Raw genomic sequence first — 15,980 nt, forward strand, 5'->3', positions numbered from 1 at the left:
ATAATGTGGGTGTAGAAAGTTGGCTTGTTGCTGAAGGAGTCCAGACTAGGCAGTTGAGAGGCAGTGAGCAGGCAGAGGGAGAGGCGCGGTGTGCTGTATCTGGTATCAGAATAAATTAAGAAGTATATCTCAAGTCTCAGTTCCCTTTATTCCGCAACCTGACACACTTCTTTTTTATTAAGAGGTTTCTTACATAGCAGAAGGAAGTGAGCTATCCCAGGAAGTAGTGTTTACAGGGAGGAGAGTAAGTGAGATTCAGTAGATGAAATTTAAAAGGCTGGTCAGCATTGGTGGCCCTCAAGAAAAAGTGTGTACCCATTAACATGGAGTTGGGCCATTGTTGCCGAGGTACATAGTTGGCTGACATTTCTCATCACAATCTGTGCATTGGGTGATGACACTACTGTAACTCACAGCCTGTAGCAAAGTCAGAGGGAAGATGATGGTCTTACTAAATAGCAACAAATTGCACTTCTTGAGGTGTTTAGAGTGGTTGTTGTGTGGCTGTTGGACCTGTACAGAAGTTCTTGAGTGTAATTAATAAAGCGTCCCTCTGGCCTCCTAGACAGGAACACAGTAAGCTCACCACTCAGAAACCTACACAATCACATGGAGATCCTAACATTACCTATTCCACAAGATCTTCTTGAAGACAGCGATGCCTAACCACAGGTAATGATTATTCAGTGCCTTTAGTTACTAGGTTAGCTACAGCAGTGCTTGAGTGTTTTAAAACTGTTTTGTGTTGTCTTTGGCACTGTGACTGTGGTGTCTAGACTCTGAACCAAGTGCAGTGTATCTGAGGCCATCAATTAACCAAATTCTTGTCTGTATTTCAGAAGCCGGCCTTGCAGTTTCCCAAACTCTTCCAGAGGTTACACCAACCCTGCTTACTTTATCTTTGAAGGAATACATATCCCAAAGGCGACTTCTGCTGGCCACGGTGAAACACCCTGCAGCCCCTGCCTCAAGTCACCAAAGGAGGCAAGCCCTCAGCCAGCACCATGCAAGAGACAACCCTCCAGAAGCATCTGCCAGGGTTCTGTGGTGACACAGGGACAAGAAAGGCAAACACGGGCATCAACAGAGGATCCACTGCCCCGGAGCCCACATGGCTGTTTGCCATGGGGAATCTCATCTCAGGCTCAACCTACCAGACGGCACAAACCAATCAGACAGAAAAGACCAAAATCAGCCCACATCTTGAGTAGTGCCTTGCCCTCGGGTTACGCAGAAGATCCTATCACCAATCCTCAAACTTGGAAGAGGCCAGAGTTGTCCCCCAAAGAACAACCCTCACAGTCACCATCGCTTGGGTCTGATGATGACCGTTCTCTCACTGCTCTTCAAATGGCCAAATGTCTCAGTGAACTGGACTCTCAGATGAGGTCAGGACATGTGTCTGCCTCAGAACAGCAGTACGGAGCTTCCAAAAACCCACTAAGACACACCCGCAGCTCGATAGCAGATGCTTGGTGTTCCCGAATGGAGGGACGCAGATATCAACATGAAGTGCAGAGGCATACCCGAAGTAGACAGGTACAGTATGCCTCAAAAGACCCCTGAATGTTATATTTAAGACCTAGAATGTAATCTTTATCTGATATAGCCTATCTGGAATAACTTGCAATTCATCCTGCTTTTTTATGTGAATTTATTGCCCACATAATATGCTTCAACTACAATTAATTTAAAATTGAATTCCAGCCTGGCCTTGCCCTGAGGCTTGGAATCTGGGTGCAGAGCCTGTTTGCTGAGCTTTTATTCATTTTGGCAATAAAATGTATACAGTGTCTCCATCGTCATTGTTAGACGTCATGAGTTCTTAGTGGTGCATATCCAGTTGTTGGTAGCAGTATGATGTTGGTGTTAGATATCTTTAGTTGTATTGTTACAGGTCTGTGCCTAGCCTAATGTCAGGGCTGCCAATACCAAGAATGCCAGTTGGTAATTCTACGTCATTTCGCTTTCTTTCTCCACCCTACATTTCCTGTCTCTTTAACTCACTCTTGCAGTCTCCCCCATTCTCTGTAATTGAACGCCTCTGTGGAATTCAGGGAGAGGACATTGTTTTCACTTTATTGTTACATAACAGTCAGGTGTCATCTAATATATTTATGTATTATTGCCACTAGCTCATAGGTAAAAGAAGGGTTACAGATCAGACCTGAGCTGGTGGTGGTAAGTAAAATAATGCAGTGCCATACATTATAGATAGGGGTGGGCAGAAATTGCAGAGTTTAACTTCCCAGAATTCGTCAGAGTTACCTCAAAACCCCGCAAGATTCTGTGGAGTTCAGCGAGCAGAGGTCGTACTGAAAACAACTGCAAACAGCCAGCAGGTGCATATTTGGCCAGATAAGGACACAGCCAGCACTGAAAGAAGACTGGCACAGCCAGTCCCATAATGGGTTATGCCTTGCTACGTGGCGTGATTTATGACTAGGGAACATCTGCTTTGTGCTGAGCTTCCTGTCGCTGAGAGAGCAATTGCCTGCCTCCAGCTTCCTGAAGCTGGGGAGGAGTGGACAAAGTACTTTACATAAGAGTGATCTCCTAACCTTTATGCTGAGATAGCTGCAAGAGGCCAGGGGTGGGTACAGATGTTGAACGCAAATACATGTCCACCATGGGGACAAACACTCAAAACGCCCGATTACATGAGCTGCGGGCAGCAGCTCCGCTCACATCCTCTGTCTCCACTGCTGCTTTCTGTGGCCATGGTGGGGCGACAGAGCCCATGCAGAGGGGAGCAGGTCAATGCCGAGCAGAGGCTACGAGCTTTACTGGCCCCTGATACATGCCACACCGCCAGACCGGCCAAGCAGCACCAGAGACTCAGGGAGAGTGAGGAGTCATAACACAGCAGACCTCCAAGGTTACTAAGCTTACACTAGAACCTAACAGCTGGCCTCCTCTCTGACATCACCAGGCTTACACTGTAACCTAACAGCTGGCCTCCTCTCTGACATCACCAGGCTTACACTAGAACCCAACAGCTGGCCTCCTCTCTGACATCACCAGGCTTACACTAGAACCCAACAGCTGGCCTCCTCTCTGACATCACCAGGCTTACACTAGAACATAACAGCTGGCCTCCTCTCTGACATCACCAGGCTTTCACTAGAACCTAACAGCTGGCCTCCTCTCTGACATCACGAGGCTTACACTAGAACATAACAGCTGGCCTCCTCTCTGACATCACCAGGCTTACACTGTAACCTAACAGCTGGCCTCCTCTCTGACATCACCAGGCTTACACTAGAACCTAACAGCTGGACTCCTCTCTGAGATCACCAGGCTTACACTGTAGCCTAACAGCTGGCCTCCTCTCTGACATCAGCAGGCTTACACTGTAACCCAACAGCTGGCCTCCTCTCTGACATCACCAGGCTTAAACTGTAACCTAACAGCTGGCCTCCTCTCTGACATCACCAGGCTTTCACTAGAACCTAACAGCTGGCCTCCTCTCTGACATCACCAGGCTTACACTAGAACCTAACAGCTGGCCTCCTCTCTGACATCACAAGGCTTACACTGTAACCTAACAGCTGGCCTCCGCTCTGACATCCCCAGGCTTTCACTAGAACCTAACAGCTGGCCTCCTCTCTGACATCACCAGGCTTACACTGTAATCTAACAACTGGCCTCCTCTTTGACATCACCAGGCTTACACTGTAACCCAACAGCTGGCCTCCTCTCTGACATCACCAGGCTTAAACTGTAACCTAACAGCTGGCCTCATCTAACATCACCAGGCTTACACTAGAACCTAACAGCTAGCCTCCTCTATGACATCACCAGGCTTACACTGTAACCTAACAGCTGGCCTCCTCTCTGACATCACCAGGCTTACACTAGAACCTAACAGCTGTCCTCCTCTCTGACATCACCAGGCTTACACTAGAACCTAACAGCTGGCCACCTCTCTGACACCACCAGGCTTACACTGTAACCTAACAACTGGCCTCCTCTCTGACATCACCAGGCTTACACTGTAACCAAACAGCTGGCCTCCTCTCTGACATCACCAGGCTTTCACTAGAACCTAACAGCTGGCCTCCTCTCTGACATCACCAGGCTTACACTAGAACCCAACAGCTGGCCTCCTCTCTGACATCACCAGGCTTACACTAGAACCCAACAGCTGGCCTCCTCTCTGACATCACCAGGCTTACACTGTAACCTAACAGCTGGCCTCCTCTCTGACATCACCAGGCTTACACTAGAACCCAACAGCTGGCCTCCTCTCTGACATCACCAGGCTTACACTGTAACCTAACAGCTGGCCTCCGCTCTGACATCACCAGGCTTACACTGTAACCGAACAGCTGGCCTCCTCTCTGACATCACCAGGCTTTCACTAGAACCTAACAGCTGGCCTCCTCTCTGACATCACCAGGCTTACACTAGAACCCAACAGCTGGCCTCCTCTCTGACATCACCAGGCTTACACTGTAACCTAACAGCTGGCCTCCTCTCTGACATCACCAGGCTTTCACTAGAACCCAACAGCTGGCCTCCTCTCTGACATCACCAGGCTTACACTGTAACCGAACAGCTGGCCTCCTCTCTGACATCACCAGGCTTACACTGTAACCGAACAGCTGGCCTCCTCTCTGACATCACCAGGCTTACACTGTAGCCTAACAGCTGGCCTCCTCTAACATCACCAGGCTTACACTGTAACCTAACAGCTGGCCTCCTCTCTGACATCACCAGGCACATCCATCTCCGGCAGCCTTCAGAGACGAGAATGAGGTAGCATCTTGTATCATCCCAAGCTGTAGTGTTGATATCTTAACAGCAACACAGCCAACAGACTTCCTGCTCTCATCCAGAATTGTTTGTGACAGCAGCCTCAGTGCGAGCCAGGGTGTGGACCGGCTATCGACGCTGCTCAAAATTGCTGTCCAGTCCATAGCATGCCTTAAAACATCCGCAAGCAAATTCCAACTGGCACCAAATTAGCAGTGGATGGCCAACTGAAGGAACTAACATTACATTACAGAGCCCCCAACTCTCTATCAATTACTTATTCTTTTATATACATGTACACAAAACAGCACATTAATCCTGTGTGTACTATCATCTGTATTAAAGATCATTTTCTTCAAATCTTAATAGTTAATACACAAAGTGACTTCAGGGAACAAAAAGCATAATTTCAACATGCATTAACAAACAATTCATATAGATTATATCATCCTGATATTCACAACAAAATTTAAAAAATTTAAAATAAATACACACACATTTGAAATAAAAGTCCAGCCTAATGCATCAAGCAAAGAAACAGTGCTACCCTCGAAAACTAATTTTAGGGTTAGTTGTCATTAATGTCCCAAAAACAATGTGAGGCCGGTCATCATTACATGGGGATCCCTTTCCTTTTGATCAAATGTCCATTGTTTTCATCAGGACCGTTATATTAAGGCCCAAGTTTATTAAAGGGGAAGAAGGGGGCCCTCTGCGTCTCTCACACCATTGTGTTGCCGCCAATATGTTTCTACCTCTACCACAGTGGAAGTCACACGGTTACGGAGGTGTTCATCAGGGCTCTATGTTTACTCATCCGCTGGACACACAAAACCACTTTGCATCTTATCCTTTCAACGTTATCCTTCCTGCAGTATCGTGATTGGCTTGCGCTGAGTTCACTTGCACTCGTGGGGCGGGCATGCAGCGGTCAGCGTCTCCCAAGTACATGGTTGGAAGGGGCTTTTTATCTTTCGGCAGCCAGATCGAGTTCCCCGGACATTACTTGAAAGGATTAGTATGCTAGAATAACCAAACAGGCACAAGTAATGCGCTTGGTGCAGTGATTAATAATTCATGTGCTGTTTTGTGTATATGTATATAAAAAAATAAGTAATTGATAGTGAGTGAGGGTCTCTGCAGTGTAGTGTTTGTCTTTGGTTGATCGCTTCCCCACCACCACTTTATAGGATCATACCCGTATGCAACGTGTGGCCTCCACGGGTACTTCAAGTTCTGAAATGTGTGTGACTCACTAGGATTGGTGCAAGTACCGCTGATACTCCAATCCTTGATCATTTTACACATTATGGCGTCCTCCCACTACCTGACGACTCCCAAAATATGTTCAGACATAGGATTGGCGTGCATGCGACCTGAACTACTGAAATTTTGTCCATTGAAAGTAGAGGTGGGAAGGTAAACTCCACCATGCGGTGGTTGGTGGAGTTTCTGTCAAACTCCGCGCTCCAAGCACAGCACAGAGTGGCAAGACTCCGCAAATTCTATGTCAGGACCGGAGGCTCAGATTATGCTTCTCTTTCCATGCTTTATTTATACACAGCAGCCAATGAACATCATGGAAAAAACAAAAACTACATGACCCAACATCAGTCATGCCACGTGATGAACCATAGAGGAGGCAGCCTATAAAACGTAGACACACACCAAGACACCCCTCTTTCTTTGCTGCTTCGCAGCCAGATAAGTGTGATTTTTGTTTTACTGTTATGTTGTTAAATAATGTTAGGAGCGGGCTTTTCCCCTCCTTATAAGCGCGTTTGCGCTTTTTACTAGTGGAGTGGGAGTAGGGAGCAGGACTCGCGCTTTGCGCGATCCTAATTACTGCCGTGGAGATGTTCCCTTTCTAGTGCTATAAAGTTTATTTTACGAGCCGCGCTCGCCGTGAGCGCGTTTTATGATCCCACGTAGCGCTGACTTGATCTTCGTCTGCGCGTGCGAGACCTTCTTTGTCTTCCCGCACGGCTTCGGCTATCCTGTGTTTGTTGAACGCTCGCTTTGAGCGTTTGGATTTTAGCTTTATTCACGCTCGTTGGAGCGTGAATAAATCAATAGCGTTGCCCAGCTCCGACTGACAGCGCTCCGGCCGAGCGCTTGCCTCAGCGTATTTTTTCCTTTCCCCGGAGCGTCTTTTATTTTTCAGCGCTCGTTTAGTCTTCCGGCTCAGCGCCGGCTTCCACAAAGCGCTTCTGCTGTGCGCTTGCCTCGTCCTTCAACGCTCGTTCGGGGCGTAATTGCTTTTAGTTACAGGCTCTATTGAGCTTGGCCAAATAGTTTTCTCACGCTCCAGATTCTGTTTTTCAACGCGCTTCCTGAGCGCGTGTTTAATTAATTTAATTTTGTTTTTCGTTTTTTGGCAGTTCCCCTTTTTAAGGGCTTTACAGAGGCTGTGCCTCATCAGCAATTAGCGCATCTGCGCCAATTACCCTCGGCTAGAGGTTTATTATTTGAGAGGCTCTGCCTTGTATCTCAGGTGCTTCTGCACTTTGGCCCAGATTGACATCTCCATTGGCTTAGCTCCCACTACACCCCAGTGCTTGGACACTGGGGTTGAAATAATTTATATTCAGGCTGGGCCTGGTTTCAAGGACACTAATTCCCATTTGGGCAACTCCCTCCACATCTAAAAAGTTTTAAAAAATTTCTTGAAATATTTGTATTGCCTTGAATTGTTGTGGATTGATTATACTGCTCCTCGGGAGCTACCTATTTACTGTGTTCAGTATGGCTGGTTATGATGACCAAGCAGAGGACTTATACTATTTTGAAGATAATACTGGCTCTTTTGACCAGGATTTGGTGTATGCACTAGACGCAGGGAGGCGCCATTCAGTCGATCAGGCCTTAGTTCAGGCCATTCAACCCATTAAGCATCATCTCTTGGGGTTAGTCGACCAGCAAGCCTGGGCAGCACCCGCGGGCACCATCCCCATGGGAGAATCGTCTTTTTCGGCAGAATATCAATCTGCAAAACATATCCCTAATCCGCATGCTGCAGAATTTCAATCCCTCCTTAGGAATATGGATAGGGAGCACGATTACAATGCGGGATCGCTAAAGAAAGCGGGGGATGCTCCTGCATCTTCTTCCGCTTCATCCGGTCATTCTTCAGAGCTGGAGGATGCTCCTCCACGTAAACGCAAGAAGAAAGCCCACCACCAAGAGGCTCCAACCCCGAAGGTGTTGACTTTCGAGCCGGAAGACATCGTGCACCCCAGATCCTCTCTGTGGTTGCCGCCCCCGGAGGTGGCGGACTATGTTGAAGCACACATAAGGCACGGGTTTGATAAAGATATTCGATCTAGGCTAAGATCTGAGTGCCCCAGACCTGACTTTCCCTCCAAAGTCACAGAGACTCCAGAATTAGATCCTACCCTTGTTACGTTCCTCAAAAAATCAGCCAAGGATCCGAAAAAGGGTATCGATCGCGCCTGGCGTGGATGTCAGGACAAACTTTTAGATGTTTCTGGACCGCTAACAAAAATTCTGGAATTGGCCTTTCAGGCCAAGGAGTCGGGGGATCCCATTAACCCGGATATTCTAGTTGGTTGGGCACAGAGAGCGCTATGTTTCTTGGGCAATGCTAATTGCGCTATTTCGTCTGAACGACGCAGATCAGTCTTGATGAAACTAGACCCCAAACTGGCAGACCTAGCGGCATCAGAATCTGGGCCCGTGGCTCAGGGCCTACTTTTTGGTTCTCCTTTCATGAAGGAACTGGCGAAGTTCGTATCCACCTATGCCAGTCTGGACAAGGCACAGGGATCCATTCGGAGAGTGCTGCGTCCACTTTTTCGTGGGGCCGGACACTACAGAGGGCGTGCCTTCGGCCGTTTCAATCAGCAAAGCCCCTACCGTGGATCCTTCCAACAAGGTAGAGGTGGTTCCCAGGGTTACGATGCCTCATCCACCTTCTACCCATCAAGACCTAGATATGGTCGAGGCAGATTCCGCAGAGGAAGAGCGAAAGGTCAACAATCTTTCTCCCAGGACTCGGGAGCCACAGGTGAGCTTGATTGTGAGTTCAAATGTAATTTTGGGGGGCAGAACTCAGAGTTTTCTAGAGAATTGGCATCTTATCTCAGCCGATACTTGGGTCTTAGAGACCGTTCAGGGGTTCAAACTAGAATTCTACGAGACCCCTCATCAAACTTACCTTCCCAGGCAGGGGTATTTTTCCCATCAAGAGCACGATCTCATTTCCGCAGAGATTACAGCTCTGCTCAAGAAGGGGGCTGTTATCAGAGCTCCGCGTCACCCGTCAGGTTTTGTCAGTACAGTCTTTCTGGTAGAAAAGAAAGGGGGCGGTTCTCGCCTAGTTCTAAATTTAAAAGACTTCAACGGTTTTTTGCTATATCGTCATTTCAAAATGGAAGGGATTCATTTACTAAGAGATGTTCTCCAAAAGGAAGACTGGTTAGTTCGCCTAGATCTAAAGGATGCTTACTTGACCATTCCTATTTTTCCTCCGCACCGGAGGTTCCTTCAGTTCTTTTGGGGAGCAGAATGTTACGAGTACAAAGTCCTTCCCTTTGGCCTGTCCTCTGCCCCGTGGTGTTTCACGAAGGTCATGCGTCCAGTAGTAGAATTTCTTCGCTCCCAAGGGGTCAGACTTATAGTCTATCTAGACGACATCCTAATCATGGCTCAAGATCGAGATCTTCTGTTAGATCACCTCAATTGGTCGGTGTCTCTTCTTCAGAGTCTGGGTTTCATAATCAATGCCCAGAAATCTGTCCTGACCCCATCGCATCGGATAGACTTTCTGGGTTTCCAGATAGACTCTTTGCAATCTCTTCTGATTCTTCCTTCGGGGAAGATCCGGTCTATCAAGAAGGAATTGAAGTCTCTATTATCCAGACAGACTGTTTCCTTACGAGCGATTGCTCGCATGGTGGGCCTGCTATCTTCTTCGATTCAGGCAATTTTTCCGGGTCCCTTGCATTACCGAGCCCTTCAACGCTTGAAGATTTCTCATCTTCAGAAGGGTCTCAGCTATGCGGACCAGGTTCCGTTGTCGGAGGAGTCTCGTGCAGAGATGCAGTGGTGGCTAGATCATATGGAGGCCTGGAACGGCAGAGCGATATTCAGCTCTCTTCCGGATGTAGTGATAGAGTCCGACGCCAGTCGTTGGGGCTGGGGAGCCCGGTGCGGCTCAGTGTCCACGGGAGGCAGATGGTCATCCTCGGAGTTGAATCTCCACATAAATTGCTTGGAACTCCTAGCTGGAGCATTTGCAATCAAGAGTCTTTCTCCCATCAGAGCGAATTGTTGCATTCTTCTTCGCATGGACAATATCTCGGCAGTGAGATATGTCAACAAGCTGGGGGGGACTCGTTCACGCATTTTAGCAGAAATAGCCAAGGAATTCTGGCATTTTTGTCTTCAGCACAGAATTTCGGTGGTTGCGGAGTACCTCCCGGGGACCAGCAACTTAGTAGCAGACTGGAACTCACGTCACCTGAGAGATTTCAGCGACTGGAGGTTACATCCCAGAGTTTTCCGGGCTCTGTCTGCGAAATGGGGTCCTTTTTCGATAGATCTGTTTGCATCTCGCCTCAATCGGCAGATGAAACGTTTTTTCAGTTGGAGACCAGATCCGGAGGCATCGAAGACGGATGCGTTTCTTCAGGACTGGTCTCAGGAGCTGAGTTATGCCTTTCCTCCTTTCCTGATGATTCCCAGGGTTTTGGCCCAGATCAGACGTCAGCAAGCGGAATTAGTGCTAGTGACGCCTCTTTGGAGATCGCAAGCGTGGTTCCCGATAGCAATGGAACTCAGTTGCGATCATCCGATACTACTTCCCTTCCGAGAGAATCTCCTCCAGGACCCTCAGGGTTTATTTCACCCGTTGATTCTGGCGGGCAAGTTGTCCCTGATGGCCTGGCGTCTTTCAGGCAGAGATGGGTCATCACAGGACTTTCGCAGGAGTCTTCCGATTTCATTGCAGGTTCCTGGTCCGCCAGTACTCACAAGAGATACGCTTCGGCGTGGAAGTGATGGGGTGCTTGGTGTAGTTCGAGGAGTGCAGATCCTTCTTCAGCAGGTACCTGTCTGGTCCTGAATTTCCTCTCCTCCTTAGCAGCATCAGGTTTGGCATACCGTTCTATTAATAATTACAGGTCCGCTATTTCAGCAGGACATTTACCAATGGAAGGTAAACCCATTGGTGAGTCACCTCTAGTGTGTAAATTAATGAGGGGTATCAGATTAGCTGACCCTCCACGACCACGTTATTCGTCCCTTTGGGATGTTAATGTGGTCCTTAAGTTTTTAGAATCCTGGCCTGCTAATAGATTGTTGTCTAGAAAACAGTTATCAGCTAAACTCACCATGTTATAGTGTTTAATTTCATGTAAGAGAGTGTCAGATGTTAGGGCTCTAGATTTGGCGGGGAGAGTTTTTTCTCCTGATGGAGTTGTTTTTTCCATCTCCCGCAGAACTAAATGCTATTTAAAATCAGTGTCTTATCCATGTTTTGTGGACAACCCCAAGCTTTGTGTGGTACAATGTCTTAAAGCTTACGAGGTAAGTACAGAAGAGTTTCGTTCTGATTTGGGGGGTCAATTACTTATTTCTCTGGTTAAACCATATCATCCTGTTTCATCAGCCACTCTCGCCAGGTGGATGCGTTGGTTGCTGAGTGAAGCAGGTATTGATGTTTCTAAGTTTGGTGCGCATTCTGCCATAGGGGCTATGGCATCAAAGTCTTTGGCTTTAGGTTCCCGCTTAGAGGACATTTTGAAGGCAGCAGATTGGTCTTCTCCTTCTACGTTTAAAACTTTTTACTATAAACCTATTGTGGATATAGCCTCTGTAGTTGTGAATCAGCTTTGAACAAGCATAATCTGAGCCTCCGGTCCTGACATAGAATAAAAAAAATTCTAGCTTTCGCGCTAAGAATTTTTCAATTCTATTAAGGACACGGAGGCGAGGATTATCCCGCCGCACTGTATATACATAATGTTGGAATGTTATTTTACCTGTTGATATGACATGCAAATTATTGTACGATAGTGCTTCCCCACCCTTTTTTGGCTTAGTAATATAAGTATTTCTGATGTTACTCAGTTATTATGGCCTGGATTTTTTCATTTATTCTAGGAAATGATGGGAAGTAAGGAGATCAGACGCGATGTCATTCTTCCAGTCAAGTGAGATGCCGGTTCGTCTGCCTTTCAGGATTTTCGCTCATAAGTTTTGGATTGAGACTCTTGTTCTTCGTTGAAGTTTTGATTTTTGGTTTGACTTTTGAATTGGACAAAGAAAGAGGAGTGTCTTGGTGTGTGTCTACGTTTTATAGGCTGCCTCCTCTATGGTTCATCACGTGGCATGACTGATGTTGGGTCATGTAGTTTTTGTTTTTTCCATGATGTTCATTGGCTGCTGTGTATAAATAAAGCATGGAAAGAGAAGCATAATCCTCGCCTCCGTGTCCTTAATAGAATTGAAAAATTCTTAGCGCGAAAGCTAGAAATTTTTTTACTCTCCAGGTGGAGTGGAGTTTATTGCCCACCCCTAATTATAAATACAGTTTTCACTTCCCCTATTCACACACATTTGGCTATCTTTCAGATTGGTATACCACCATTTATAGTTTGAAAAATATCATGAAATAGAAATATTGTGTTAAAAATAGAAGGTAAGAATATTGCTTTTAAAGTTTTTTTTGTACAGGTTTTTCTAAATAGAGCTGTGTATATTCTCATTTTTGAAATTTTATATGTTAATTATTTAGTTGAGTTTAATTATTTTTCGTGTTGTATGTTGTTATTATTTTAACGTAAAATCAGTGAATTATTTTAGTGTGTTTTTTATTGACAGTAGTTTAAGTTGTTTTTATTTTATGTATTTTTTTGACTAGTTGAGTTTATAGAGGAATAGTATTTTAAATATTTTTTAATTGATTATACTTTTTAAGTTTTAATTTGTTAATTAGATAATTCTGTAAAGACTTTATTTAGATATTTAATAGTTAATTTAAAAAATAAAAATATGGTAATACATTTTTTGTATTTGTTAATTGGTTATTTAGATAATTGGTAATCAATAACCTGGGTAATATTTAATTATTTTAAGTTTACTTTTTGTATAATTAATTTTATAATAATGTATATTGTTACTTTTTCTGTTATTAATTTAATTGTTTTTTTGATTGTTGGAACTTGAGGGTAATAGGATGGCAAGTATTTCTGATAGAGATTTCCAACTGCAGATTGCTCACCTTAGAATATTACCCTGCATCAGATAATTTCTGGAAAGTCTAGAGCAGTACCTCTGTATGTCGGTAGGTGGAGTCCCTCGGCTCCCAGTCGGGGTCATCAGTGTCTAAAGTGACACTGCAGTGGCCATGTAAGCACCACCCCGGCACGCTAACATCAGTTCCTTTCTTTCTGCGCCAACAGTGCAGATCTGGAGAGCTACCACGGTCATTTTCTGACCAACTTTTTCGAAATAGTTTTTTACTCTTTTTGAGCTGTTGCTTCCAGTGTGCTAGGGACATGTCCCCTGTGAAAGCTACAGGGTTTAGCCTTGCAGGGAATATCACAGCCAGTGTCTGTTCACCACATGGTCTGATCTGCACTTGGTCTGTCTCTGGTGCTTGGCGTGTGGCCATGACCCTAAAGCCTGCATCAAGTGCAAGTCGATGCACCTCAAAGCGATTTGCGAGCATACAATGAAGCTTCTGGAGGTATGGAAGAAGAAGACTCTGCACTGTTCCTGGTCCCATCCACAGGATTGATATTGAGGCCGCACTTAGAGTTGTTCTCGCAGACAATCACCTTTGCATTCCAAGACCTCTTCCTCCAAGTGGAGTAAGTCCAAAAAGCAGAAAAAGAAGAAACCAAAGCATCCTTTGACTTCCCTGTGCAAATGACGCACTTCTAGGCCCCACTGCTGCACACCAGGTTCTGTCTGCTCTGCATCCTGGAGGCTGGGTGGTGGTCCTGGAGCTGCAGGACACATATCTTAGCATCCCTGTTTTGTTGGCTCACAGGCATTACCTGCAGTTCATGGTGGGCCACGAGCATTTCCAGTTTTCTTTGCTCCTTTTCAGCCCCACCAGTGCCCCTTGTTTGGTCACAAAAGGGATGGCGGTGGTTGCAGCCCATCCGTTGGGGTCAGGGGTTTCAGACGTCTCCTACCTCAAGGGCTGGCTGCTGAAGGCGGGCTCGCCCCAGGCAGTCGTCACTCATCTCCTGACTACGGCTGACCAGCTGCATTCTCTGGAGTTCACTATCAACATGTCAAAGTCACACCTGAGCCCCTCTCAGACGTTTGCTTTCATCTGAGCCATTCTGGACACAGTGCAATTCAAACGCGTCGCACTGTAGCAAACAAGTGCGTTTCACCCCCGTATTCACCCAGGTTCTGATTCACAAAGAGATTTACAAGTAGTAGCTTTACAAGTGCGGGTCCTTCGCACATAAAAAGATAGGAGTGTCCAGTCTTTTTATGTGCGGAGACTCCGCACTTGTAAAGATACTACTCGTAAATCCCTTTGTGAACAGGCCCCTGATGTGATGTTTGGGTTGAACTGAGGTTTCCCCTCCTTGTTAACACTTAGTGCAGCCCTCTGAAGACAAAAAAAAACAGAAAGGGGGTGGTACACTCTTGAGTAGCTGCGGGCTTTATAAAACCATTCATTCATTCACTCATTTGCATTTCTTAATGAATTCCACCCCCTAAAGTTTATCCTGCCACTAGGTGTCAGCACATGCTTTCTTTTCAGCTTGCAGTCTTCAGAATATCTCCCTGGCCAGATCCAGGAAATGACTCAAACCCACAATCCTGCTTCCTACCACAGTCAAGTATACAAAACGTGCTGTACGGTGTAGGAGGCTGGCTTACTATATGGTGCACACCTATGGTGTGGCACCGTATACTGAGTCCAGGCAACCCTAGGTGATAGTGAATAGGTGTTCAGATAGCAGAAGCTCTCTATGGGTAGTTGAGGCAGGAGCTAAAGCTAATCCAGAAGGAATGTGAAGCACTTGCATACCACAGTGTAGTAGACTGGCCCTCTGTGTAGTGTGCACAGCTAGGCACACTGTGCAAGGGTTCCAGGGAACCACACGTTGGTTTCCAGAGGTAAAAATCAGATCACCTAATGCTCCAATTTGTAAGGTAGCTGGCCGAGCAGTTACGCTAATCTAGGAGATGTGCTAAGCATTTGCTGTACTCACAATATCAATCATGCACCACACACACTCATTAATAACTCGAGACCAGAATTTATAAAAATACTTCAAATTTTTATATAATTTTTAAGACCAAGATGGTCAAGATACATTAAGTACTTTTTGAGTTAGATGAAGTTTTAATAAATTTAGTCTTTCTGTGCGTAATTACGCACCATAGGAATCAATGGAAGGCCACCTGTAAAAATGCACATAAAATGACACAGTTGAGTTACCAGTCTTTTCTTTTCTAGGATGGTTAATCAGGTTGGTGGGCACAGTGTGCCAGCTGGAGAGTCTCAGTGGCTCCCAGTTCCGGCAGGAGCAGTGCTGGAAAGTCTCTTGGCACAGGCACATGGCCACTTGGAGGGGCTACCTAGAAAAGGAGCTGTTTTGCAGGTTTAAAGGTTGTGCCTTTGGGTCCCCTTGGGCTGTCGAGGTTGTAAGGGGTAAGGGACATGTGGCACACAGCAGGTTCTGCGATGCAGGGCTCAGGGCAGCCGGATGCAGGGCGAGTTGGAGGTCTTGGAGGCTGTGCGCAAGCCCACCGCCAGGGGAATGCACATTCCTGAGGGAGGGGGTTTTAGCTCCCCCACCCAGGAAGGGCATTGTCTTACAAACCAGAGAGACAGGGCTCTCCCCCAAGGTTTGTATATTGGCTGTCTGGAGGTGGCATGCTGGATGCAACCATGCCAGTTAGGCTAACTATTGCAATGGCTTCAAATGGTTGCTCTGTTCACTCACTATGTCCCAGGTTTGGCAAGGACACAGTGGGGGCATATTGCTCATGCAACTATGCCCTAACATATAGTATGGTGCACCCTGCCTTAGGACTAAAAGGCCTGTCAGGGGGGTGAGTTGCCCATAACATATGCAGTGTAGAGTGGACATGGCACACAGGGATTGTGCCATGTTGAATGTGTCTTTTTAGGTTTGCCCCAGAACACTCAGCCTACAATGGCAGTGTTGGGTGCATCTGGGTGCAGGACCCTAGGGGGTGGCACAATCAGTGCTGCTACC

At 46.4% G+C, this 15,980-nt stretch overlaps 1 protein-coding gene across 3 annotated transcripts in view; it reads left to right on the forward strand.

Moving 5' to 3' along the window:
* Nucleotides 1–15,980, forward strand: part of LOC138261141 (phosphatidylinositol 3,4,5-trisphosphate 5-phosphatase 2-like) — a 446,236-nt gene that overhangs the window by 387,357 nt on the left and 42,899 nt on the right. For 2 of the 3 annotated variants that reach the window (XM_069209825.1, XM_069209843.1), the window contains one exon: nucleotides 840–1,539. In XM_069209825.1, the coding sequence (XP_069065926.1) occupies nucleotides 840–1,539 (700 nt within the window). The remainder of the gene's footprint in view (nucleotides 1–839; nucleotides 1,540–15,980) is intronic. The other variant, XM_069209833.1, reaches the window with a different exon arrangement.

The sequence above is a fragment of the Pleurodeles waltl genome, chromosome 2_1, assembly GCF_031143425.1.
Source record: "Pleurodeles waltl isolate 20211129_DDA chromosome 2_1, aPleWal1.hap1.20221129, whole genome shotgun sequence".
NCBI lineage: Eukaryota > Metazoa > Chordata > Amphibia > Caudata > Salamandridae > Pleurodeles > Pleurodeles waltl.